General features: G+C 38.7%; 2 protein-coding genes across 2 annotated transcripts in view; one reads left to right on the forward strand and one right to left on the reverse strand.

Annotated features, from left to right (window-relative positions):
* The window catches only part of CENPP (centromere protein P), a 219,170-nt gene that overhangs the window by 149,241 nt on the left and 44,861 nt on the right, over positions 1-25,068 (reverse strand). The gene's annotated exons all lie outside the window — the stretch shown is intronic.
* OGN (osteoglycin) lies at positions 805-24,945 on the forward strand. The gene is made up of 7 exons (XM_047701078.1): positions 805-999; positions 1,974-2,222; positions 4,339-4,432; positions 17,252-17,410; positions 19,462-19,664; positions 21,931-22,026; positions 23,046-24,945. Exons 2-7 carry the CDS (start codon positions 2,049-2,051, stop codon positions 23,214-23,216), a joined length of 897 nt encoding a protein of 298 aa, XP_047557034.1. The 5' UTR covers positions 805-999; positions 1,974-2,048; the 3' UTR covers positions 23,217-24,945.

The raw sequence follows: 25,068 nt of genomic DNA on the forward strand, positions 1-25,068 counted from the left end.
GTAAAATAATTCACATTCAAATAAAATCATGAGCGTTCACATCTTAGTTTTTCCAATCTTCAATTTGAAAGACCCTAAAGACAATTTTGAGTAGAAAAGAGAACAAATTGGTATTCTTTTCTGTTTTGTAATAAAATATTTATCCATACCCATATTTGTTGGATTTTTAGTATAGAGGAGAAAGAAATGTTACCTTGAGTGCTGAGAGCACCAAAGAGTGAAAAAACGAAAGTGAATCTTTACAATGATCATATAGTTATCTAAAATACCATTTAAACTTTTAAAAATCAAATTTACAAATTTTTTTATAGTTTCCTTAATTTAGCAAGCAAAAGTATCTTTTACTATCAAACTCCGAATTACAAATCAAACATATTTTTAAAAAGCTGATTTCTCAGACTTGGATTTTTATTATATGTACTTAAAATAAAGGAGGGGACCCCAACTGATTAAACTGCAAGATAATTTATGTTAAAACTAATTTTTACATTGGAAATTTCTTGGCTATATGCTAATTATGGCACTGGAGCAATATTTTTACCCCTCATAAAATTAAGAGCACAGACTAGGTTTTGGTTTGGTATTTTATTTCACTGAAAAGCATAAGTTTTATCTCCTGGGAAAGCGTTAAAATAAAAAGCATGACTTTAAAGCTATGTCACCTTCACAAATAATATTCAAGAAATCTTAGTGCTCATTATACAAGGTAAAAATAATACGAGCTTACGGTCCTCAGCAGAAGCAGACCAAGCACGGCAGCTGCAAATGTTTTAAGCACGGCTCTCCAGTACAACACACTACACTTCACCCCAGAGAAAGAATGTTGGCAAATATCTCTACCACATGCAAACTGCGTTTAAAGCTGCTGGGCCCTGAAACTCCATGCAGCACTTTGAAACTGCTCCACAGCCTTCCTCCTTCACCTACCACTTGGGGCTAATACACAGGCATGAACTTCTATTGAGGAAAGCCACAAAAAGCTTCAAAAAAGTTCTAACGGTAGGCTCTTCTTTCACATTTTATTTTAAATTAAATTTTTGTTAAGATGTGATTCATCGAACAGTCTTGATAAATGCAAAGGCCATCTCTAATTTTTTAAGTTTCAGTTACCTTGAACAACTGTAACAAGCACTTATATATGTCACTGCATAAATTTAACATCCCCACAGGCAAGAACCTTGCTGCAAAAGTCACAAAAACCAGGCTTTTTAGCTACTGATTTTTGACAAGCTGGCATCTACAATGCAGCACCAGCAACTCTGAGTGATTCTGTCTGAAGTTACTTAAGAAAAAGTCTAAAATGTGCATCACTGATAAAGAGAATCTTCCCCCTCCCCTTCCCCCAAATCCTTGATTCAATTCTGTATTTTTTCTAGTCTGCAATACTGTGTTTTTCGTAGTTCAAATTTAAAAAGCAATGCTATTAACTAAGAATAATGGTATCAATGAAAATGACAAAACTAAGAAAATTAAAATTATGGCTTTTCCTATATGCTTTATCACCTAAAAGTAAATGTTAATGACTACTCTTCATGTTAAATTTAAAGTTTAAGTTTTAAAACTCCTGGAACTTATTTCTATTCATACCATTACAAATCAAGAGTTCTTATAAAATAGCAAAGTTGAAATACGATATTTTTAACTCACATGAGACAGGATCGTGAGTCTTCATTTTAACTATTTATACTACAGGTATCCTAAGATTTCAGTTGTATTCAAGTACCTTTGTTTAAGGCACCTAATTATTAACAAACTTGAAATTATCAACATTGCTTGGGTTTTGACAGAAAAATAAATAAAAACCATTTCTGAAACTATTTTTAAGAATGTCACTGATACTTGAAAACTTTTAGCATCTAATTAAAGATCACTAAGGGTTAAATACTTGTTCTCTGGCCCCTACTGAGTACACCCTGCCAAAAGTCCTCTAAGCTTTTAAATATTGCTTCCATGGTCTGCATTTTTACTTCTAGGGAAAAAGAGAGCATTGTCCCACAGTCAGCAGGCCACTAGCTTATTAATTTCCAGTCACCTTGATTTTTGCTGAAATGAAGACTCTGCAGTCTACATTTCTCCTGCTCCTGATTGTGCCTCTGATAAAGCCAGCACCACCAACTCAGCACGACTCCCGCATGACCTATGATTATGGAACAGATAGTTTTGAAGAAACCTTGTTTAGTCAAGATTTTGAGGATAAATATCTCGATGGAAAAAATATTAAGGTACTTTTATTTCTACTCTAAATTTAACTTCTTAAAATAGTCACACATTTTAATGCATGTCTTTGTTTTTTTAATGTGTCTGATAAGGGGAAAGAAAAAGCAATTTAAATGACTGAAAGTAATTCAAAATAACTGTCCCCAAGATTATATTTTTAAAGTATGCATGTCTTCCAAATTAATACAGTATCTGTAGCAACCAACACAAAATTTAAGGAAAACTAAACCTTAAGATGATCTCTTACTGGTTGAAGATTTATAAGTAATGTTATACAATGCCCTATGCTTGTGTATTACATTGTCTCAAAATAAAATAGGAGAAATGTGTATTAGGAGAAATGATCTTTGATTACCAACTTAAGGTTCATTATTTTAGGAAGAAATGGTTCATGGAAATAAATACTGCTTATTTTGTTGTCTATAGCATTCCACAATAATTTACATATGCCAACTATACATGGTGCCAAAAAATGAAAAACTCCTCAATGTGGGGGTTAATTTTTAATCAGTTTCAAACACTTAGAGTCTACCAATTTGTACCAAGTAACTGTAACTGTCCTTTAGCTAATACTCTGCAGGGATGACTTCATATCACATCTTTCATACTCCACTTGCATGGGCTGAGTAATTACTTGTGGTTTTCTTGGCACACAGAAGTGAACGCTGGGTAAGGAAAAAGTTAACGCAGCACATAAGTATCTGCTCCTGCCTAATCTGTGTGTGCGCACACAAAACGGAAAATGAGAAACGCAGCCAAATATATAACAACATTGATTGCTTTTCTTTCTTTCTTTCCTTCTTTCTTTCGTATACGGGACCAAATGTTAACACTATAATTTCTCTCAATGGAGTTGGTTAATATGTTAGCATTATTTTTGCCTAATATTAAGAGAAAAATGATAGGTATCACCAGCAGAGCTTCAGAATTTTGAAAGAAGGCCTTTCATAACAATAAGCTATTGGCTTACATGGATGATTGGAATTTCTCAGTTAAAAAAACAATTTCAAATTTCTGTGGCCCCTAAAAAATAGTTAGTTCCTTGCTTTTTCTCTTCACATTGCTTTAGAAGTTTCTGCTCTTCATATAAATGTAGGGAGACTAAGGTATTTGTGGAGTAGAAAAGAATTAACAGCACTTATTACACAAACTCAGAGTGGAGGGGCTGCTCACGCAGAACCCTTGTGGGAGGGTAAAAGAGTCAAGATGGAGATGAAAGGGGAACTGTTTTCAGAGGGTAGAGACTAGGGCCCCACGCAATCTACATTAGATCTAAAGGCAGAAAATGTTCCCTCCCAGGACAGCAAAAACTGATAAAGACCCCAGGGCTAACAGTCTGGACTGGGGGTCCCAGTGGGGTGGGCACGGAAGGGCAGTGCAGGCATGTAGGTAATGATGGGTCACTTGGAGAAGAGGCCAAAAGCTTGCTCAGTGCCCTGCACAGGGCAATGTGACCACTGCTTCAATCCTGCTGAACATGATAGAATCTAGCATCATGAACTCAATTAAGCCAAGGCCACAAAGAATAATTAGAAGGCCTTCCCTGGATAAAGATGATCTCATTTCAGGTTCCACTTCAGAGAAACTTTCATTCTGAGTCACAGAGTTCCCTCCAGCTCCCATTTGGAATTTCAACATATTTAACATTTAGGAGGCACTGAGTTTGGCTTTTGGAGATAAAAAAATAAAATAGACCTGGTTCTTTTACTCAAGGAGTTGACAGTCTAGAGTGAAAACAAGCTACACAAATATTTACCTTAAACATTAATGAATGATGAAATGGAATTATGTATAAAATCCTACTGCAGCACAAAGGAAATGCCACTAACTCTGACCATGAGAAGACAAGTGCTGTCTGTAACCCTAAGGTTTTCTTTTTCTTTTTTTTTTTTTAAGATTTATTTATTTATTTGGCGGGGGTTGGGGTCGAGGGATAAGAAGAAAAGAATCCCAAGCAGACTCCCTGCTGAGTGCGGAGGACCCTGAGAATAGAACCTGAGCTGAAACCAAGAGTTGGATGCTCAACCCACTAAGGCACCCAGGCGCCCCATGACCCTAAGTTGTATAGTAAAAATTAGACTTTTTCATACCTGATAACAATTTTTTTAATTTTTCCAATAGGAAAAAGAAATTATGGTAACACCCAAAGAGAAAAGTCTTCAATTACAAAGAGATGAGCGTGCAACACCACCACCCTTCAAGAAGGAAAATGATGGTAAGTGTGCATTCCCTCTCATCTAATTATCTCAAAAGGAGCTTTCATAGATAGATTATGGAAATGTATTCCTTATCTCCACTGAGAAAGTCAGCTGGTGCATTGGGGGTACACATCTGCTGCGACCCCACATTACGAGTGAGAAACATGGACAGGAACATTCGAGAACAATCAAGTAAAAGGTGTGTGCTTCTGTCTATATAAAGTCAATTCCACAAACAGTGATTTAAAAATCAATGATGTGGGGGTGTCTGGGTGGCTCAGTCGGTTAAGCGGCTGCCTTTGGCTCAGATCATGACCCCAGGGCCTGGGATCAAGCCTCACACCAGGTTCTCTGCTCAGTGGAGAGGCTGCTTCTCCCTCTCCCTCTGCCTGCTGCTCTGCCTACTTATGCTATCTCTCTAGTAAATCAATCAATAAATAAAATCTTCTTAAAAATAAAAAAATTTAAAAAATTAAATCAGTGATCTGCAAATACTATGTAAAGCCTGAGGATAAGGGAAATAAAATGAATTCTTAACTTCAGGAAACTTGAGGTTAAGACACAGAAGACACAGAGATACCTAAATACATAAATATTTATAATACACATTTCTATGAAAACAATAGAAAATAACAAAGTCCTCCTTAATAGTTCCTGTCTATTTGGTTTATTTTTGCTCTATGAAAGAACAGTATTTCACATAGCAACATGAAAAAAAAGTCACACACTAATTGGAAAGACATCCCTTGCTCTTGGATGACTCAGTATCATAAAGATGTCAGCTCTGCCTAAGTTGATAACAACAAACTTCTTTACAAAGTTGGTAAGGTTGATTCTCAAGTTCGTGTGGAGAAGTCAAACCTGCACAAAGCCAGGGAGTCACTGAGAATTGACAGGGATGCACGGGAACCAGAGGTACCACGCAAGAGAACATACTTTACAGTCTCTATGCTAAAACACATGTGATACTGGCGCACAAACAGAAGAGAAGTTCAGAAAGAGAAATACCTGTAGAAACTCAGTATATAATAAAGAAGGCATTGTAAATCACTGAAGCAAAGATGGTACTTTTAAAGATTTTAAGAAGTCTCTACACCCAATGTGGTGCTCAAACTCACAGCTCCGAGATCAAGAGTCCAATGCTCCACCAACTGAGCCCACCAGGCACCTTAAAGATGGTATTTTTGAAAAAGAATGCTGGATCCTGAAACTAATGCTACACTGTACGTTAACAAACTGGAATTTAAATAAAAGCCTTAGGGGTGTCTGGGTGGCTTAGTCAGTTAAGAGTCTCCCTTCAGCTCAGTTCATATTCCCAGGGTCCTAAAAATCAAGCCCCTCGTGGGGCTCCCTGCTTAATGGGGAGTCTCCTTCTCCCTCTCTCTCTGCCACTAGCCCTGCTTGTACTCTCTCTGTCAAATGAATAAAAAAATAAACAAAAACTTAAAAAAATGTTTAAATGGTATTGAACAACTGAGTACTCTACTGAAAAGGGATAAAACTAGATCCACACTTTACACAGATAAAGAAATCCCTCATTATATACATTAGGGTCTAAAAGTAAAAAGTGAAACCATGCAAATACGAAACGATTATCTGGGAGTGGGATGCCTCAAAATTCAGAGAAAATAATAGAAAAGATCAATAAATCTGAGTTGATGAAATCAAATTTTCTCATGGGAAAAAGCATCATAAATGAAGTCAAACACAACAAAAACTGAGAGAAATAAAGTTAATGTCTCTAATTTATAACACATAAAAATCCAGGAAAAAGAAATTGACTAAAAACCCATTGGAAACACCATCAAAAGATATGACAATTTAAAAAGTGATACAAAAATGACCCTTAAACATACAGAAAGATGTTCAATCTTACACATACAGAAATATAAGTTTAAATTACACTAAGCACTAAGATACAAATTTTGAACCTACCTGATGGACAAAAAATTAAACCTGTTACACCAAAATATTCCACTGACAAGGCCACAGTGGTATCAGAGATCTTTGCTTGCTGGGAGGAATACAAGTTAGTATAATGTTAGTATAATGTTTTGGACAGGGGTTAAGCAGGATCTAACAAAACAAAACATGCAATTTACTTTGTGATGTAGCAATCAATTTCTAGGAATTAAATTCTAGGAATTAAAGATACACCTCCAAAAGGAAGAAAATATATATGCAGCATCACTGAAGCACTGCTTGCGAATGCAAAATTCTGGAAATGATCTAAATATCCATAACCTGAAGGGAGGTGAAATGAAGTATGATAAATCCACACAAGGGAATACTATGCAGTTGTAAAAAGGAATGAGGAAGATCTTTACGAACTAACAAGAAGTGATTTCCAGAATATATTATATGGGAAAAAAAAGTGCAGAAGAGTATCTATAGTCTACAGCCTTTCATCCAAGAAAGGGAGAGACATAAGAAAATATGCATGCATCAGCTTACTTGTGTGTAAAGAAACTCAAGGGAAGGTAATTTAAAAATGGAGACTAGTTACGAGCCAGTCACAGAAGGGACCAGGGGTGGGAAGGAGGAAGAGATGGTCACTGGGAAGCTGGGGACAGGGGGCTGTGGGACTTCTCTGAGTATACACTTTCTGTGATTTGATTTTAGAAAAGGTTATATTTCACGCAGGTAAACAAACAAATACATTTATAAATAAAAGCAGCAATGGAAGATAAAAAAAAAAAAGTTGGGGGCACCTGGGTGGCTCAGTGGGTTAAGCCTCTGCCTTCAGTTCAGGTCATGATCTCAGGGTCCTGGGATCGAGCCCTGCATCGGGCTCTTTGCTCAGTGGGGAGCCTGCTTCCCCCCCTCTCTCTGTCTGCCTCTCTGCCTACTTGTGATCTCTCTCTCTCTCTGTAAAATAAATAGGTAAAATCTTTAAAAAAAAAAAAAACAACAAAGTTGGCCTACAATTAGAAACTTAATTTAATTTCAAATGAATAACATAACATACTAAAGGGAAACCAATTTAATCCAAGTAACCCTGAAACACAGTATTTTTACTACATACCTTCAGGCTAAAGACAAAACAGAATGAGGAACACTGAAATCCCAGTGAGAAGGTTTGTTTTCCACTGTGTTACAGGTCAGCAGTAACGAAACTATTTAGTATGTGGCCTAGCACTGAGTGAAATACTACACTGGATAAAGAGAGCCAGGTTTCTCAGAACAAATGTGGTGAGCAGGGAGGCCAGAGTGAGCGCAGGGGAGCTGCACTGGCATAAAAGACACTGGCGTCAGCTCACGGTTTGTACACAGAAGTACAGACATAGGTACGGGTCTGCCTTGTTTTCCGGACCTCACAGACACTGCATTGCTTACAAATGCAAGGTTTGTAGCAATCCTGCCTGGACCCAGTCTGCTGGGGCCATTTTTCCAAGAGCATTTGCTCACGTCATGTCTCTGTGTCATCTTTTGGGAACTCTCACAATATTTCAAACGTCTTTGTTATTATCACATTTGTTACGGTGGTCTGTGATCGGTGATCTTCTGTGTTACCACTGTAATCTGGGGCCACCGCAGCTGTGCCATATAAGACGGGGAACTCAACCGCTGTTGTGTGTGCTCTGACTGCTCCACGGACGGGCCCTTTCCCCATCTCTCTCCTTCTTCGGACCTCGCTATTCCCTGAGACATGAATGTATGGACATTAGCACAGTTGATAACCCTACCAGGGCCTCTAAGTGTTCATGTGAAAGGAAGAGTCGCACATCTCTCACTTTCCATCGAAACTAGAAATGATTCAGCTGCGTGAGGAAGGTCTGTTGACACCCAAGACAGGCCAAAAGCTGGGCCTCTTGTGCCAAAAAGTAAGCCCCGTTATGAATGCAAAGGAAACGTTCTCGAAGGACATCACCAGTGCTACCCCAGTGAACACATAAGAGAATGAAACAGCCTCCCTGCTGACATGCAGTGAGTCTGACCGGCCTGGAGGGAAGCTCAAACCAGCCACGACATTCCCTTCGCCCAAAGCCTCCCCCGGAGCAAGGCCCTAACTCTTCAGTTCTGTGCAGGCTGAGGAGCTGAGGAAGCTGCGGAAGTCAAGTTGGGAGCTGGCGGAAGTCAGCAGAGGGGAGGCAAGAAGCATCTCTAAGTACAAGCGCAAGGTGAAGCGGCAAGTGCTGACGGAGAAGCCGTAGCAAGGGATCCCGAGCATCCGGCTGAGACAATTCACGAAGGCGCTCACACGAAGCAACAGGTTTTCAATACGGAGGCAACAGTCTTCCATTGGAAGATGCCACCTAGGACTTCCATAGTGAGAAAGACGTCAACGCCTGGTTCAAAAGTTCCAAGGACAGGCTGACTTTCTCAAGAGAGGCTGACGCAGCTGGTGACTTGAAGTGGAAGCCAGTGCTCATTGCCCATTCTGAAAAGCAGCCCTTAGCAACCATGCTAATCTCCTCCGCCTGTGCTCTTTCAACGGAACAACAGAGCCTGGCGGACAGCACAGCTATTTACCATACGGTTGATGGAATATGTTAAGCCCACTCTGAGACTTACTGCTCAGGAAAAAAAAGATTCCTTGCAAAATATTACTGCTACATGGCATTGCACGTGGTCACCCAAGGTTCTGATGGAGAGGGACAAGATTAATGTTGCTTTAGGGGCACCTGGGTGGCTCAATGCTTTCAGCCTCTGCCTTCGGCTCAGGTCATGGTCTCAGGGTCCTGGGATCGAGCCCTGCATCAGGCTCTCTGCTCGGCGGGGAGCCTGTTTCCCCCCATCTCTCTCTGCCTGCCTCTCTGCCTACTTGTGATCTCTGTCTGTCAAATAAATAAATAAATAAAATCTTAAAAAAAAAAGATTATTGCTGCTTTCATGCCTGCTAACACAACATCCACCCTGCAGCCCATGAACCAAGAGGTAATGTTGACTTGCAAGTCTCATCCTTTAAGAAATACCTTTAGTAAGACTCTAGCTGCCGTAGATACTGAATTCTTTAGATGGATCTGGGCAGAATCAGTCGAAAACATCCAGCAAAGGATTTACCATTAATATTCATGACTCATGGGAAGAGCTCAAACTATCAACATCAACAGGAATTTGGAAGAAGTTGATTCCAGCCCTCATGGGTGGCTTCAAGACGGAGGTGGAGGAAGTCACTGCAGATGTGGGGGAAACAGCAGGAGAAGTGGGATCAGAAGTGTGGCCTGAAGACGGGACTGAACTACTAGAATCCCGTGATCAGACTTGAACAGACGAGGACTTCCTTCTTATGGATGAGCAAAGAAAGTGGTTTCTTGAGATGGAATCTACACCTGGTGAAGATGCCGTGAAGACTGCGGAAATGACAGCAAAGGATTTAGAATATCACACGAACGTAGCTGTAATGCAGTAGCAGGGTTGGAGAGGATGGACTCCAGTTTTGAAAGAAGTTCTACTGGGGCGCCTGGGTGGCTCAGTCAGTTGGTTAAGCGTCTGCTTTCAGCTCAGGTCATGATCCCAGAGTCCTGGGATCGAGCCCTGCATCCGTCTCCCTGCTTGGAGGGGAGTCTGCTTCTCCCTCTGCCCCTCCCACTCTCTTTGTCAAATAAAAAAATAAAATCTTCAAAAAAAAAAAAAAAACCGTTCTACTGTGGGTAAAACAGTACCAAACAGCTTCACAGGCTATAGAGAAATCACTCACGAAAGAAGAGTCAATCCATGTGGCAAACTTCAGGGTTGTCTTATTTTCAGAAATGGCCACAGCCGGTACCACCCTAATGGGTCAGCAGATCAACATCAGGCAAGAAGATCATGGCTCCACAAGCAAAAAGATCATGGCTCCCTGAAAGCTCAGATGATGGTTAGTAGCTTTCAACAAGAGAGTGTTTCTTTTTTTTTTAATTTTTTTTTTTAAAAGATTTTATTTATTTATTTGAAAGAGAGACAGTGAGAGAGAGCATGAGCTAGGAGAAGGTCAGAGGGAGAAGCAGACTCCCCACGGAGCTGGGAGCCTGATGTGGGACTTGATTCCGGGATTCCGGGATCATGACCTGAGCCGAAGGCAGTCGTCCAACCAACTGAGCCACCCAGGCGTCCCAAAAGAGTGTTTCTAATTTAAGTACGAACATTATTTCTTTTCTTTTTTGAACAATGTTTTAGACACACTGACTGCACACTTCACAGGCTACATACGCTATAAACATACCTTTCATGTGTACTGGGAAACCAAAAAGCTCATTTGACTTGCTTTATTGCAATATTCGCTTTATTGCAGTGGAACCAAACGTGTAATTTCTCTGAAGTTTGCCTGTATAGACATGTTTGTCTCTGTGTGAGTGTATATGTGTGTATATATGTATATGATGTGTTTATGTGTATATATACACACATATATTTAGATGGTATATACATACACCTATGTCTATAAGTGTGTTAGAATGTATGTAAATGTCTAAAACACCTATATGTGTGTGTATATATGTGTATTAAATATGGAGAGACAAATAGACATGCATATATTTCCCAGCTCTCTCTGCAGAAAGCACACAGAAGCAATGAGATGCTGGTAGCAATGAGCATATCCACATTCAAATCTTGGTTTCTAAATACTGCTCTCTATTAATAGGAGCCAATAGTTAAAGGAATAACTGATTTCAGGCTTGGGGCAGAGAAATGGCAAGAGTGGTCTGGGACATCTTACCAAACCAGAAAATAAAAAAGTTCTTAAAGAGTAATGGAGACATTTTTAATCAAAATATTTTAAAAATGTAGTATAAATTTATAAAAGATATATTAAGACCTGCACACTGACAACTATAGTGAGAGAAATTAAAGACCTAAATATATGGCTATACCTATGTTCAAGAATCAGAAAACTCAGTATCATTAAGATGTCATTTTTTCACAAATTTATTTATAGATTTAACTCAATACCAGTTAAATTTTTAGCCTTTTTGAAATTAAGAAGCTGACTCAAATTTATATGGAAATGCAAAGAGCTTAGAATAGTGGTAACAATGTTGAAGAATACAGTTGGAGAATTTACACTACCTAAAACCCTACAGGAAGCAAGACATTGTGGTATTAGCATAAAAATAAACAAGTAGATCAATGAAACAGAATAGAGTCCAGGAATACACTTACACAATTGGGTCAACTAGCTTTTTACAGTGGTGCCAATGCAACATAATGAGGAAAGGGTAATTTTTTCAAAAAATGGTGCAAAAAACTGGATAGCTCTAGTTTTTAAAAAATGAGCTTTGACTCTTTTTGAGTCTTTGACTCTTTGAGACCATACATAAAAATAACTCAAAATGGACCCCAAACCTCAATATCAGGAGCTTACACTATACAACTCTTAACAGAAAATAGGGTAATAATGTAGGTTGGCAAAGATTTCTTAAATACAACACAAAAAGCGCAACTATAAAGGGATCAACCGTTCTTCATTTAAATAAAAATGTATAGAAGGAACATGCTCAACATCATAAAAGCCATATATAAAAGACCCAGAGCTATTATCATTCTCAATGGGGAAAAACTAAGAGCTCGTTCCATACAGTTAGGAACACGACAGGGATGTCTGTCCACTCTCACTATTACTATTCATCACAGCACTGGAAGTTGTAGCTACAGCAATCATATGAAAAAAAGAAATAAAAGGTATCCAAATCAGCAAGGAAGAAGTCACTTTCACTATTTGCAGATGACACGATACTCTTTATTGAAAACCTGAAATATCCCACCAAAAAACTGCTAAAACTGATAACAAGAATTCAGCAGTCGCAGGATATAAAATCAGTGTACAGAAATCTGTTGCATTTCTATACAACAAAAATGAAGTAGCTGTACAAGAAATCAAGGAATCAATCTCATTTACATCTACACCAAAAACAGTAAGATATCTAGGAATAAACCTAACGAAAGAGGTAAAAGATCTATACACTGAAAAGTACAGAACACTCATGAAAGAAACTGAGGAAGACACAAAGAGATGGAAAGACATTCCATGCTCATGGACTAGAAGAACAAATATTATTAAAATGTCTATGCTGACTAGAGCAATCTGCACATTTAATGCAATCCTTATCAAAATACCAACAGCATTTTTCACAGAGCTAGAACAAAAAATCCAAAAATTTGTATGGAACTACAAAAGACCCCAATAGCCAAAACAATCCTGAAAAAGAAAACCAAAGCTGGGGGCATCACAATGCCTGACTTCAAGCTCTGTTACAAAGCTGTAATCATCAAGATAGTATGGTACTAGCAAAAAACAGACACACAGGTCACTGAAACAGAATAGAAAACCCCCAAATGGACCCACAACTATATGGTCAACTAATCTTTGACAAAGCAGGAAAGAATATCCAATGGATAAAAGACAGGCTCTTCAGCAAATAGTACTGGGAAAAGGGACAGCAACATACAAAAGAATGAAATTGGACCACTTTCTTAAACCATACACAAAAATAAATACAAAATGGATGAAAGACCTGGGGTGCCTGGGTGGCTTAGTTGGTTGAGCATCCGTCCGATTCCTGGTTTCTGCTCTTGTGGTGATCGTGCCATTGTGGGATCAAGCCCCATATCAGGTTCTGGCTTGGTGTGGACTCTACTTAGGATTCTCTCTCCTTCTTCTGCCCCTCCCCCCACACACTCTCTCTAAAAGTAAATAAATAAAGTCTTTTTTTAAAAAATGGATGTAGGACGAAAATGTGAGACAGGAATCCATCAAAATCCTAGAGAACAGAGGCAGCAACCTCTTTGACCTTGGCCTCAGCAACTTCTTGGACATGGTGCCACAAGCAAAGGCAACAAAAGCAAAAATGAACTATTGAGACTTCATTAAGATAAAAAGCTTCTACACAGAGAAGGAAACAATCAACAAAACTAAAAGGCAGCCTAGGGAACAGGAGAAGATATTTGCAAGTGACATATCTGATAAAGGGTTAGCATCCAAAATCTTTAAAGAACTTACCAACTCAACACCCAAAAAACAATCCAGTTAAGAAATGGGGAGAAGACATGAATAGACACTTTTCCAAAGAAGACATCAGAGGGCCAACAGACACATGAAAAAGTGCTCAACATCACTCACCATCAGGGCAATACAAATCAAAGCCACAATGAGAGGGGCATCTGGGTGGCTCAGTCAGCTGAGGGTCTGCCTTCAGCTCAGCTCATGGGTCCTGTGGTCAAGCCCCGTGTCTGGGTCCCTGCTCAATGGGGACCCTGTTTCTCCCTCTCTCTGTCAAATAAATAAATTTTTTAAAAAGCAACAACAACAACAAAACCACAATGATAAATCACCTCACACCTGGCAGAATAGCTAAAATTAACAACACAGGAAAAAAAAGGTGTAGGTGAGGATATGGAAAAAGGGGAACTGAACCCCCTTAAACTGTTGGTGGGAATGCAAACTGGTGCAGCCACTCTAGAAGACAGCATGTAGGTTCCTCACAAAGTTAAAAATAGAACTACCCTCTGATCCAGCAATTGCACCATTGGGTATTTACCCAAAAGATACAAAAATATAGATTCAAAGGGGCTCACGCACCCCAATGGTTATAGCAGCATCGTCAACAGCAGCCAAACTATGCAAAAAGCCCAAGTGTCCATGACTGATGAATAGATAAAGAAGTTGTGGTGTACATATACGATGGAATATTACTCGTCCTTCAAAAAGAAAGAAATCTTGCCACCTGCAATGACATGGATTGAGCTGGAGTGTATTATGCTAAGCAAACTAAGTCAGAGAAAAACAAATACCGTATGATTTCACTCATACACGGAATTTAGGAAACAGATGAACATATGGGAAGGGGGAAAAAAGGAGAGAGAGGAAAGAAAACCATAAAAGACTCTTAACAACAGAGAACAAACTGAGGGTTGATTGAGGGAGGTGGGTGGGGGAGGGGCTAGACGGCCACAGAGATTAAGGAGGGCACTTGTGATGAGTGCTGGGTGTTGTATGTAAGTGATGAATCACTAAATTCTACTCCTGAAACCAATATTGTGCTATGTATTAACTAGCTAGAATTTAAATAAAAATTTGGAAGAAAAAATGTTTCTTGTTCAGAAGATAACGATAAGAAAATAAAAAGACAAGCACACAGAGGAAAAGATTTGCAAAACATAAATCTGACAAACAACTTATATCTACAATAGACAGTCTTGTAATTCAGTAACAATAATGCAAAAAAAAATTTTTTTTAAAAATAGGCAAAAGATATGAACACTTTACCACTACAATATGTGGATGGCAAATAAATTTATAAAAAAAAATTGTTCAGCACATTAGTCATTAGGAAAATATAAATTAGAACACAAGATACCACAACACACCTTCCCAGAATGACTAAAATTAGAAAGTCTGATCGAACCAAATGACAAGGATGTGGAGTAGCTGGAACACTCGTGCACTGCTGAAGGGACTACAGAATGGCACGAGCTCTACGGAACTCAGTTTGGGGCTTTCCTGCTTTCCTCAAAAGGTATATACCTACGAGGTGGCCCCACCATTCTGCTCTTAGGTATTTACCCTAAAAAAATGAAAGCATCACATCCATACTAACTTCTACATAAGGCTCATGGCAGCTTTCTGTGAAACAGCTAAAAACTAAAGACCCAAATGCCAACAAGGAAGGACTGTATAAACTGTGTACATTAATAAAATGAAATACTACTCAGTAATAAAAAGGAATGCACTGCTGATACATGTAATAGAAGACGAATCTCAAAATAATTGTGCACAGTGGAGGAAGTTGGATCAAAGTGTATATACTACATGGTTCTTTTGATAGAAAACTCTTAGAAATGCAAGCTGCCATGAATGGACAGAAAGCAGGTCAGTGGTTGCAAAGAGGGAGGGACTACAAAGAGTAAGAATACTCTGGGGGTGATGATTACATAAATTATTTCAATTGCAGCAATGGCTCCATGGGTATATACATATGTCAAAAACATACAAATTATACAAGTTAAATATGTGTCAATTATTAAGTATCATTTGAGCACAAAAAAGGCGGTGCCAGAATGAAAAAGAGCATAAAAGAATCCACACTCAGGACACCTGGGTGGTTCAGTCTGTTAAACATCTGCCTTCCACTCAGGTCATGATCTCAGGTCCTGCGATCGAGCCCACATTGGGCTTTTTGCTCGGCAGGGAGCCTGCTTGTCCTTCTGCCTCTGCCCCTCCACCCTTCTTGTGCCCCCTCCTCAAATATTAAAAAAAAAAAAAAGAGTTCACACTGGCTAATCTGAGACAATTTAATTATCAAAATAAATATGATGGTAAATTCTGATCCATGGGATAAGGAATTCATAAGCTCATAGTGAACTGATATAACTAAATAAGAAGAGAATGTTCTACCTTATACCAAATATCAACTAACAAATGTAGAAGAAATGATGGAGTTAGAAAATCATAATTTGCAACTATCCTAGTAACAAATGATTCCGGTAAGAACTATCAATAGGTCATAAAACTAGTGAGTGTCAGGTTAATGACGAACCAGATGTTAAGAATCTCAAAGTACTTCTTCAGCAGATACTTATTAACAGCAGACACCAAGTGAGTCAAGTGACCACAGACAGCATCATCAGGAACGGGACAAATAGATACCAGGTGCTTCCTGATACATGGCCCTGAAGACCCAAAGTCATTTCCATGGTGTTCCTGCCAAAAATGAGGAACCTCAGACAATCCCTAATTAAAAGACATTCTGGGGGGGCCTGAGTGGCTCAGTGGGTTAAAGCCTCTGCCTTCGGCTCAGGTCATGATCCCAGGGTCCTGGGATCGAGCCCCACATCGGGCTCTCTGCTCAGTAGGGAGCCTGCTTCCTCCTCTCTCTCTCTCTGCCTGCCTCTCTGCCTACTTGATCTCTGTCAAATAAATAACTAAATAAAATCTTTAAAAAAAAATAAGAGACATTCTGCAAAATAAATGCCCTGAAAAATAAAATGTTTTTAAAATTCAAAATTTTCAAAAATTTTAAAAGTTATGTACAGCGAAGACTAAGGTATATTGCAGGCTGAAGGAGATGAAGGAGGCACGACAAGTAGGCAACACATGATGTAGCACGTAATGGTGTCCTTGCCATTTCCGGGACAGCTCTAACATGGAGGTTAATAGTTTGCTTACTTAACTGCTGGTTTCTAAGCTCGTTAGCTATGGTCACCAATCTGAAATGTGTCTGTGTCAAACAAAGTGATAAAGCAAGCTTGCATTTACCTTAAGCTCTGCTTTATGAATCCTTTTTTGGTATTCAAGTCAGGAAATGTAAATGAATTTAGCAATTAAATGATCACTGCTAAAATGGATAGAGAATAAAGGAGATTTTAGATTACAGAACTGAAAATAAGATTCTGGTGAGTTATCAGGTCACTAGCTAACATGACAATATCTTTCCCACTATCACCTATAATTCTGCAAAATATCTTTTCAGGGGTACCTGGGTGGCTCAGTCGCTAAGCATCTGCCTTCAGCTCAGGTCATGATCCCGGGGTCCCGGGATGGAGTCCTGCATCAGGCTCCCTGCTCAGCAGGAAGCCTGCTTCTCCCTCTCCCACTCCCCCTGCTTGTGTTCCCTCTCTCACAGTCTCTCTGTCAAATAAATAAATAAAATCTTAAAAAAAAAAAAAACTTTTCAAATTAGTGATAACTCTCATGATAGCAATAATTTTACCATTAGAGGCTAAACACTTTAATTTTTTTAAGTAGACTCCAAGCCCAGCATGGAGCCCAACAGGGGGCTCAACCTCACAACCCTGAGATAAAGACTTGAGCTGACACTGAGAGTCAGACTTTCAAACAAATGAGCCACCCAGGTGCCCTGAGGCCAAATATTTCTAAACTGTGGTTTATATTTTTATGATTTTGTTTCCCAACTTAGAAATGCCCACATGCCTGTTGTGTGTTTGCTTAAGTGGTTCTGTATACTGTGAAGAAGTTGACATTGATGCTGTACCACCCTTGCCAAAGGAATCAGCCTACCTTTATGCACGATTCAACAAAATTAAAAAGCTGACTGCGAAAGATTTTGCAGAAATACGTAAGTTAATTTTAAATAAAATAATTTATATTAACTCATGTTAGTATTAACCTCAAATACACACAAGTTTCTAGGTACTTGTGGCCTCTCACATCTAGGGTAGTCTCCACTGGAATATTTACATATCCACACCCTTCACCAAAATCCACTTGCTTGTTGGTGAGCCTCTTTTCTATTCAATGTCCCATGTCACCTTTCTTTATTGGTGACTTCATGTTGACAGCCCATCTAACATATGAGAAGGCACCAACGCCTTCTCAGCCTCAGGACTTTGAGAGCTGTTTGCCTCAGCCACTCAGAGCACCAGCATAACTGAGGTGCTTCTCCAACCGCGATGCTTTCTTCACAATGCTGCCTTCACTAGAAAGGTGACTCTGCTTTAAGTCAAGGTTACTTTAACTCAAGGTTCTTAAACCTGGCTGTGTACTAAAGATACTGGTACCAGATCCTAGTCAGCAGAGATTTCAATTTAGGTCTGGGCAGAGGTCCACATGTCATCATGAAACACCACCAAACTCCTCACATGATTCTCGAGTAGAGCTAGCGCGTTCCCCCCTTCTGGGATGCGGGCCATGAGGGCCCTGCTGTGAGCACACTACACATCCCGACTTCTGCATCGCCATGTCTCAGGACTGGATCACAAGCCCTCGTGAGTTCTCTAGACTGCTATGTTGTCAAGTGCTTCTGAGGAAAATCACACCAGAAACGCACATGGGCCCCACTACACATTCATGAGCTTCACCATGAGAGTATCACACTGCACCTGGTAGCTCCCAACTGGCTGAAGTACAATAGATCCACACTTTCAAACTCACCTACTGGGTGAAATTATTTGTGACCCAAAGTCACTGTGTGCAGCCCTCACGGTCACTTGCCGACAAATGCACTGTGGGAACACACTGGGGTTCCCTAGACGAGGTCGAACGAGGTGATCTCTGCCATTCTGTGTCAGCTCTCACACTACAGAGCCCTGCTCCATCTCAGCGCCACACCTTCCACACCCGGGGCTCCCCAAGCACAGCGCTCCAGGGCCTCCTGCTGTGAGGCAAACTTCATTCCAATGCGAGCCGCAGTGCTTGTGGTCGTGAGTTCAATGTTAAGTGTACCCATAATATAAATTAACCACAGTGCTTTGAAACAGAAACGCTCATAGAACTTTGTACTAATTGGCTGATGTAAATGTGTGACCAGAGGCTCACAGGAACCTAACCCTGTATCTTCTCCCAAGAGCAACGGTCCATTTCACTGACTCCAGTGTTTGCAGGGACCACCTCAAATAATGAATGAAAAGCGACTCCTTTTCCTCATCATCTCAGACATATAAAAGTGAAACAAACAAATTGAACGTCTCTCTCCATCCACATCACTTTAACAAATTAGGGAATATTGTTGTTGGTTGTTGTTAAGCAGTAAGACAGAGACAGATAAAGATAACATTTTATTTTATTTTATTTTATTTTATTTATTTGACAGCGAGAGAGATCACAAGTAGGCAGAGAGGCAGGCAGAGAGAGAGGGGAGGAAGCATGCTCCCTGCGGAGCAGAGAGCCCTATGTGGGGCTCGATCCCAGGACCCTGGGACCATGACCTGAGCCGAAGGCAGAGGCTTTAACCCACTGAGCCAGCCAGGCGCCCAAGATAACATTTTCTACAATCACAATGCAATATGCAAAGTGTACCTACATAATTCTATTCAATCAAATGTAATCCTTACTTCCCATGATTTGCAAACAGAATTTGTTCCAAACTGCCTGGGCATCCTGAGAATTCAAGCACAGAAGGATAGAAAGGCTCTGTGAACTTCAAGTTCCCTCGCAACCCTGAAATTCCAGGACTCGAGTGAGACAGGCCGTCAGTGTCAGGCAAGGGGTAGATGTTCACCATGCATTCAACAGAATTTACTGATCTACTAATTACAGACACTCTGTTAGATATTAAAACTAAAAGGTGTTTGAAAGACCCATGAAACCAATGCTTTTTTTCAATCCACATGAATGAGACTTTAACTTTTTATTTTTTGTAATATATTTTCTGTATATTTTTCTTTCAAGCTAACTTAAGAAGACTTGATTTTACGGGAAATCTGATTGAAGATATAGAAGACGGTACTTTTTCAAAACTTTCTCTGTTAGAAGAACTTACACTAGCTGAAAATCAACTACTGAAGCTTCCAGTTCTTCCTCCCAAGCTTACTTTATTTAATGCAAAATATAACAAAATCAAGAGTAGAGGAATCAAAGCAAATACATTCAAAGTAAGTATTTTATACTATGACCAAATACAACATCAATTTTATACAAACAATAGTAACATGGTAAAAGAGAAACTCTGTTCTAAAATTTTCTTTTATATTTTAAAACTATTTTAATTTTATAAATGAAGACATTATTTCCATAATAAATAGTCCTGTTATTGGGCTCATTCAGCCTAGCTTATACCTGCACCTCCCTTAAAGTATGTAACTTTACCTTGCTTCATGGGACTGACTATATCATATCCCAGGTTTTTCACTTGTTCACACAGCAAATATTTATTTATAATAATATATTTATAAAAATAAAATATTTATTTGTACCCTCATGGACCAGGATGCTATAAAACCTCGAAAAGGGAGTTTTCCTCTGTTTCTTTTCCTTACAATACTAGTAATTTACACATGCCAGAAAATTATTTTTCCAAAAGTAAAAGTCAGTTAAATTCAGCTTAAAGGTATTAATACTTTTAAGTATACTTTTTTAAAGTAGTAATACTTAAAAGTATTAACCCATAAAATTCTGTAGGTAGACTTTCTTTTGAATTCCATACAAAATTCTATATGTACTATTTACATTTCTTATTTAATAACTCAAGATATAGGTACAGAAAGAGGGATCTACTCTGACTTAGGTAGCCAGGTTGTGTCCAAATGCATAGCCTATGGAGAAATTAGTGCCTTGCCCAGTCCTGCACAGGTGGCAACTCGTTCCCAGTCCTTGAAGGAGCCCCACACAGAAAGATGATCGCGCTACTATTGGCAGCAAACCTCAATCAAAAGGGGAGTCTGAGGCTTCTTGTGATAACAATTAATAGAAACACAATCAAACAGTATCTTAAAGTTTATGAAAATCACACAAAGGTACGATTTGTCCACAAACAAGCAACCTGTCAGAAAATGTAAAAATATTTCATTTTTCTTTTCTTTTTGTTTACACTTAAGGAGTTGTTTTTCAACTATAAGAGACATTATTCTAAAGGCACATCAGAGTTCCTCAGAAGTTAAGAGATTAGAGGACTTTTCAAAACAGGACTCACTTTCAAAACAAAAAACCCTTGTAATTTGAAGCTATATAATTCCAGCTGATAAGCTGTTGACTAATTGGCATAGTAAAGATCTACAGGAGCCGATCCACACTTCACAAAAGGAGTGTTTAAATATTCAGAATTTTAGACTTGCGTTACATCTTGAAGTCCTGTGATAAAATGATACACAGCAACGGGCTGCTGACCATGAAGAGTAAATTCAATGCAGACCCTTATGGGTAAAAGTCACACCTCGCTAAGTAGTTAATAAATTGCTCTGGGAAACATTTTACTAACAAGCACACTGCTTAGGAGTACAGGCACAGAGCACGTCCCTGCGCTTCGCAGACACCGCATTTCTAAACTGAAGGTCTGCGCCAACCCTGCTTGGAACAAGTCTATCGGCACCTTTTTCCAACAGTGTTTGCTCACTATGTCTCTGCCACGTTTTGCTAATTCTTGCAATAACTGAAACTTTTTCATTATTATTACATTTGTTGATCTGTCATTAGGGATTATAACTCACTGAAAGCTCAGATGTTGTTAGCTTTTAGCAATAAAGTATTTTTTAATTAGGGTATGTACATTGTTTTTTAGACTTAACACTGCTGCACACTTTACTGCAGTATAGTGTAAACGTATCTTCTATATTCACTGGGAAACCAAGAAATTCACTGGACTCACTTTATTGTAATATTCGTTTTATTGTGGTGGCCTGGGACTGAACTCACAGTATCTCCAAGATGTGCCTGTATTCATTTTGCTAGAAATTGGTGGAAATGAAATGAGAAGTTCTGAAGGTTCAAGAGAGGTTATGTCAGCACCAGGATCCAAATTCAATCCTGCGTAGGGACTGACCTTATTAGCTGTTCACAAGACAAATCAAAAGGCTCCAGAAGCTGACATGGATTGACGCCAGGCATGGCTGGGTATTCCATGGTCAGATGAGTGGAGAGAAATGTGGAGATGCAGTAGGGCACTATCACCTTTCATAAAGGACCAAGATACACTACTTGTAAAACCAAAAAACCCTCAAAACCAAATAACTACCAAACCAGCAATTAATAGTACTGATAGGTGTCTATACCAACACCTATGTACACATGTAAATACACACATATATTCGTACACATGTCTATGCACATATATACATGCATATGCATGTGGGTACATAGCTGGAATCCTGTGAAAGAAATGTATTGACCTCAATAACGCTCAAACCAAGTAACTTTTCCTTACAGAAACTGAACCACCTCTCCTTCCTCTACTTGGACCACAATGCCCTGGAATCTGTGCCTCTTAATTTACCAGAAAGTCTACGTATAATTCATCTTCAGGTAGGATTGCTCCATTCACAATATCCGGCTTTAATTTAACTTAAAATTGGTCAGTATTGGAACTCATTAGGAAACTCAATTATTCATATGTATAAATGGAATTATTCATATGTAAATTTTGCCTATCAAAAGTATGACTATTTAGTCCAAGGCATCACCTGCCTGAAAGCCCCACCTGTCCAGAGAACAAGAAAGGATCAGCAACCTAGGTATGTGGTCTGCTCCTAGAGTGGGGTTTGTCATCAGGTGTGTACTTAGCATCTCCTAGTTAATCTGACACATGGATTCAAAGGCAGGGCACACTATGACCTCTGGTTTGTCCCTCTTTCTAACGATTCTTTTTTTAAAATTTGACAGAGATCACAAGTAGGCAGAGAGGCAGGCAGAGAGTGAGAGGGGGAAGCAGGCTCCCCGCTGAGCAGAACGCCCAATGCGGAGCTCAATCCCAGGACCTTGAGACCATGACCTGAGCCAAAGGCAGAGGCTTTAACCCACTGAGCCACCCAGGCGCCCCTGGTTTGTCCCTCTTTCTCCAACAGCAGTAAACATTTGGAGACTTTCCAGCTGACTTTATTGTCCAATATCATCTCAAGGTAATACAAGAGAGAAAAGGAATTAAACTAAAATTGGTCTTGCAGCATCATAAGAATCCCCATTTGTCCTTTTTACTTCTTTAAAGGATTATTTAAGGACACAGTACCTATTCTGAGTGACACTCTAGAACAGGACACTTTCTCCAGGTAGTATAATCTGATTTATGCTTAGAACTTTCTGCCACATGGATATCACTCTGAGTAATAAGCTGTGTGTTCTTCCAAAGTAATACTGTAGATGTAAAAAGGCAAGGGCTGGGGGGAAACTCAGGTCACACTGAGACAGTTTTATTATTGAAAGGATACACAGGATATACAGTAATTTCAAAATCATTTTTTAGATAGAATACTCAGTGAAATCCCATTACATAGCATAGAGAAGGTTGATTTCAAACTTCTGAACAATTTTTCCCTTCTATTTTCCAGTTTAACAACATAACTTCAATCACAGATGATACATTTTGCAAGGCTAATGACACCCGTTATATTCGGGACCGCATTGAAGAGATACGCTTGGAGGGCAACCCCATCGTCCTGGGAAAGCATCCCAACAGTTTTATCTGCTTGAAAAGATTGCCTGTAGGGTCATACTTTTAACTACTACCAATGCAGCATATAAACTAAAGTACACACATGCATATTGTCTGTCTCAACAATGTCTAAAGGAGCATAAATATTTAATACTCACTTTGTGTCCCACTATAAAGGAATTTCATGTTTTAAACAAGGATGCTCAAAAATCTTATACAGAACAAGTAAAAAGTAAAATTGAATCCAAAGTTCAAAACAAAGTAATATGAAAATATTTAAACAGCATTACAAAATCCTTGTAGTTTACACCATAGTGCCATTTAAAGGTATGTTTTTATATAAATACCCAAATTTAAGAAGCATTATTTCCATTACTAATTAAGTGGAAGGATAAGTCCAAAAAACTTTCAACTGTTTGTCTTTCTTGGCCTTTACTGGATCCCTAAAGCATTTAAGGAAGACATTCCAAAAAATTTGAAAAGCTAAGTATTTCCAGTGATCTCCCATTTTTCTTTCATGATTCATACGTTATTCATTATGAAGTAGGAACTTTGTTTTCCCTCTATTAAGGCTGCTATTATATTTTTACTTAGCCCGAGAAGTAGGTATTGTCTCATATCTAGGCAATACTTTCCAAATAAAGCATAGTCTTACTCTCTCATAAAGATCTAGTAGAGTAATCAAAGTTCTTTTGCTTTATAGTCACACAGTTAAAGGCTTTAGTAAAATAATACAAAATCTTCCTTCTTCTAAATACTGACATTCCAAGTCTACCATAAAACATTTTAAGGAGCCAAGCAGAACAAAATCAGTATGCTCATTCAAAAAAAAAACAAAAAAACAAAAAAACAAAAAACAAAAAAAACTTGAATGTACATCCCATCTCTCAAAAAATAGCTATAAAGTTCAGCTTTCAAATATGACAGATACTGCAAAATATTTTCTTTTTACCACCATAGCAATGAGAATCTCATCAATAAATCTGTTCAAATATAAGACATGAAAACAGTGAATTTTTTGTGGTGTTACTGCACACCACCTCCCCCCTCCCAACTTATACACATCACAGTCATGCAAACTGACTATACCATCACAAGAAAGCTTCGGAGCAACATTTTCTAAAGACCCAGGATTAACCGATCATTTTGCAGTGTGAATTCATCTACACTCTAATGGTGATGACTCATCATGGAACAATGCTGCCAGATTAAAGTTCCTAAAATAACCTTCCTCTTGACCAAAACCCACTCAAAAGTCTTATTCCCCCACATTGTATTGAGATTACATCCAAAATTATCAGTGCTTTAGATGCACAAGTCTGAATTGTGTACATAAAAATTTCTAATACTGTTTCCAACATAAATCGTACATTAGAATCAAGTTGGTCTCCATATACAATTCCCAGAACAAAGAGTCACTCATATTTTTAAGCATTTGCTTCTGTTTTTCCCTATGCTGAATGAGCGCCTGTTTTTCAATTTTCCCCCCATTTGTCAAGGTTGACCCAAAGATGAGAACTTTTTCATTAAAACATCTGTGATGTCTTAAGGCCACAATTATTACCCCTATACTAGTTATTAACTCACCTGCTCCTTTTATTTTGGTAATTGATAGTCACTAACTATATACTACTTTCTCATTATTTTGTGTGCATGCCTCATTTCTCTGTGACTGAAAGCTCACTGAACACAAACAATATTCCCTTTATATTTTCAATGTGCCTAGCATAACAGTAGTGAGCACATCTGAATTGAATATGCAATGAAAAGTACAAAATAAAATTCATTTAAACCAAGGGCTCCGTTTTATTTGGAAAAATAGAATCTTCATCACAATCTTGAATGAATCAATGGAAATGAATTATAACTTTATCTGGAAAAATAAATTTGGTAAAAAAGAGAGCAAAGTGAGCAAAGTG

Source organism: Lutra lutra, chromosome 13 (genome assembly GCF_902655055.1).
Source record: "Lutra lutra chromosome 13, mLutLut1.2, whole genome shotgun sequence".
NCBI lineage: Eukaryota > Metazoa > Chordata > Mammalia > Carnivora > Mustelidae > Lutra > Lutra lutra.

What these genes read in the sequence shown, in the direction of transcription:
- OGN (XM_047701078.1), top strand. Translation starts at nt 2,049, where the DNA reads ATGAAGACTCTGCAGTCTACATTTCTCCTGCTCCTGATTGTGCCTCTG. An exon ending in TCGATGGAAAAAATATTAAG is followed by an intron (nt 2,223 to 4,338) that starts GTACTTTTATTT and finishes TTTTTCCAATAG; the next exon opens with GAAAAAGAAATTATGGTAAC. An exon ending in CTTCAAGAAGGAAAATGATG is followed by an intron (nt 4,433 to 17,251) that starts GTAAGTGTGCAT and finishes TTCCCAACTTAG; the next exon opens with AAATGCCCACATGCCTGTTG.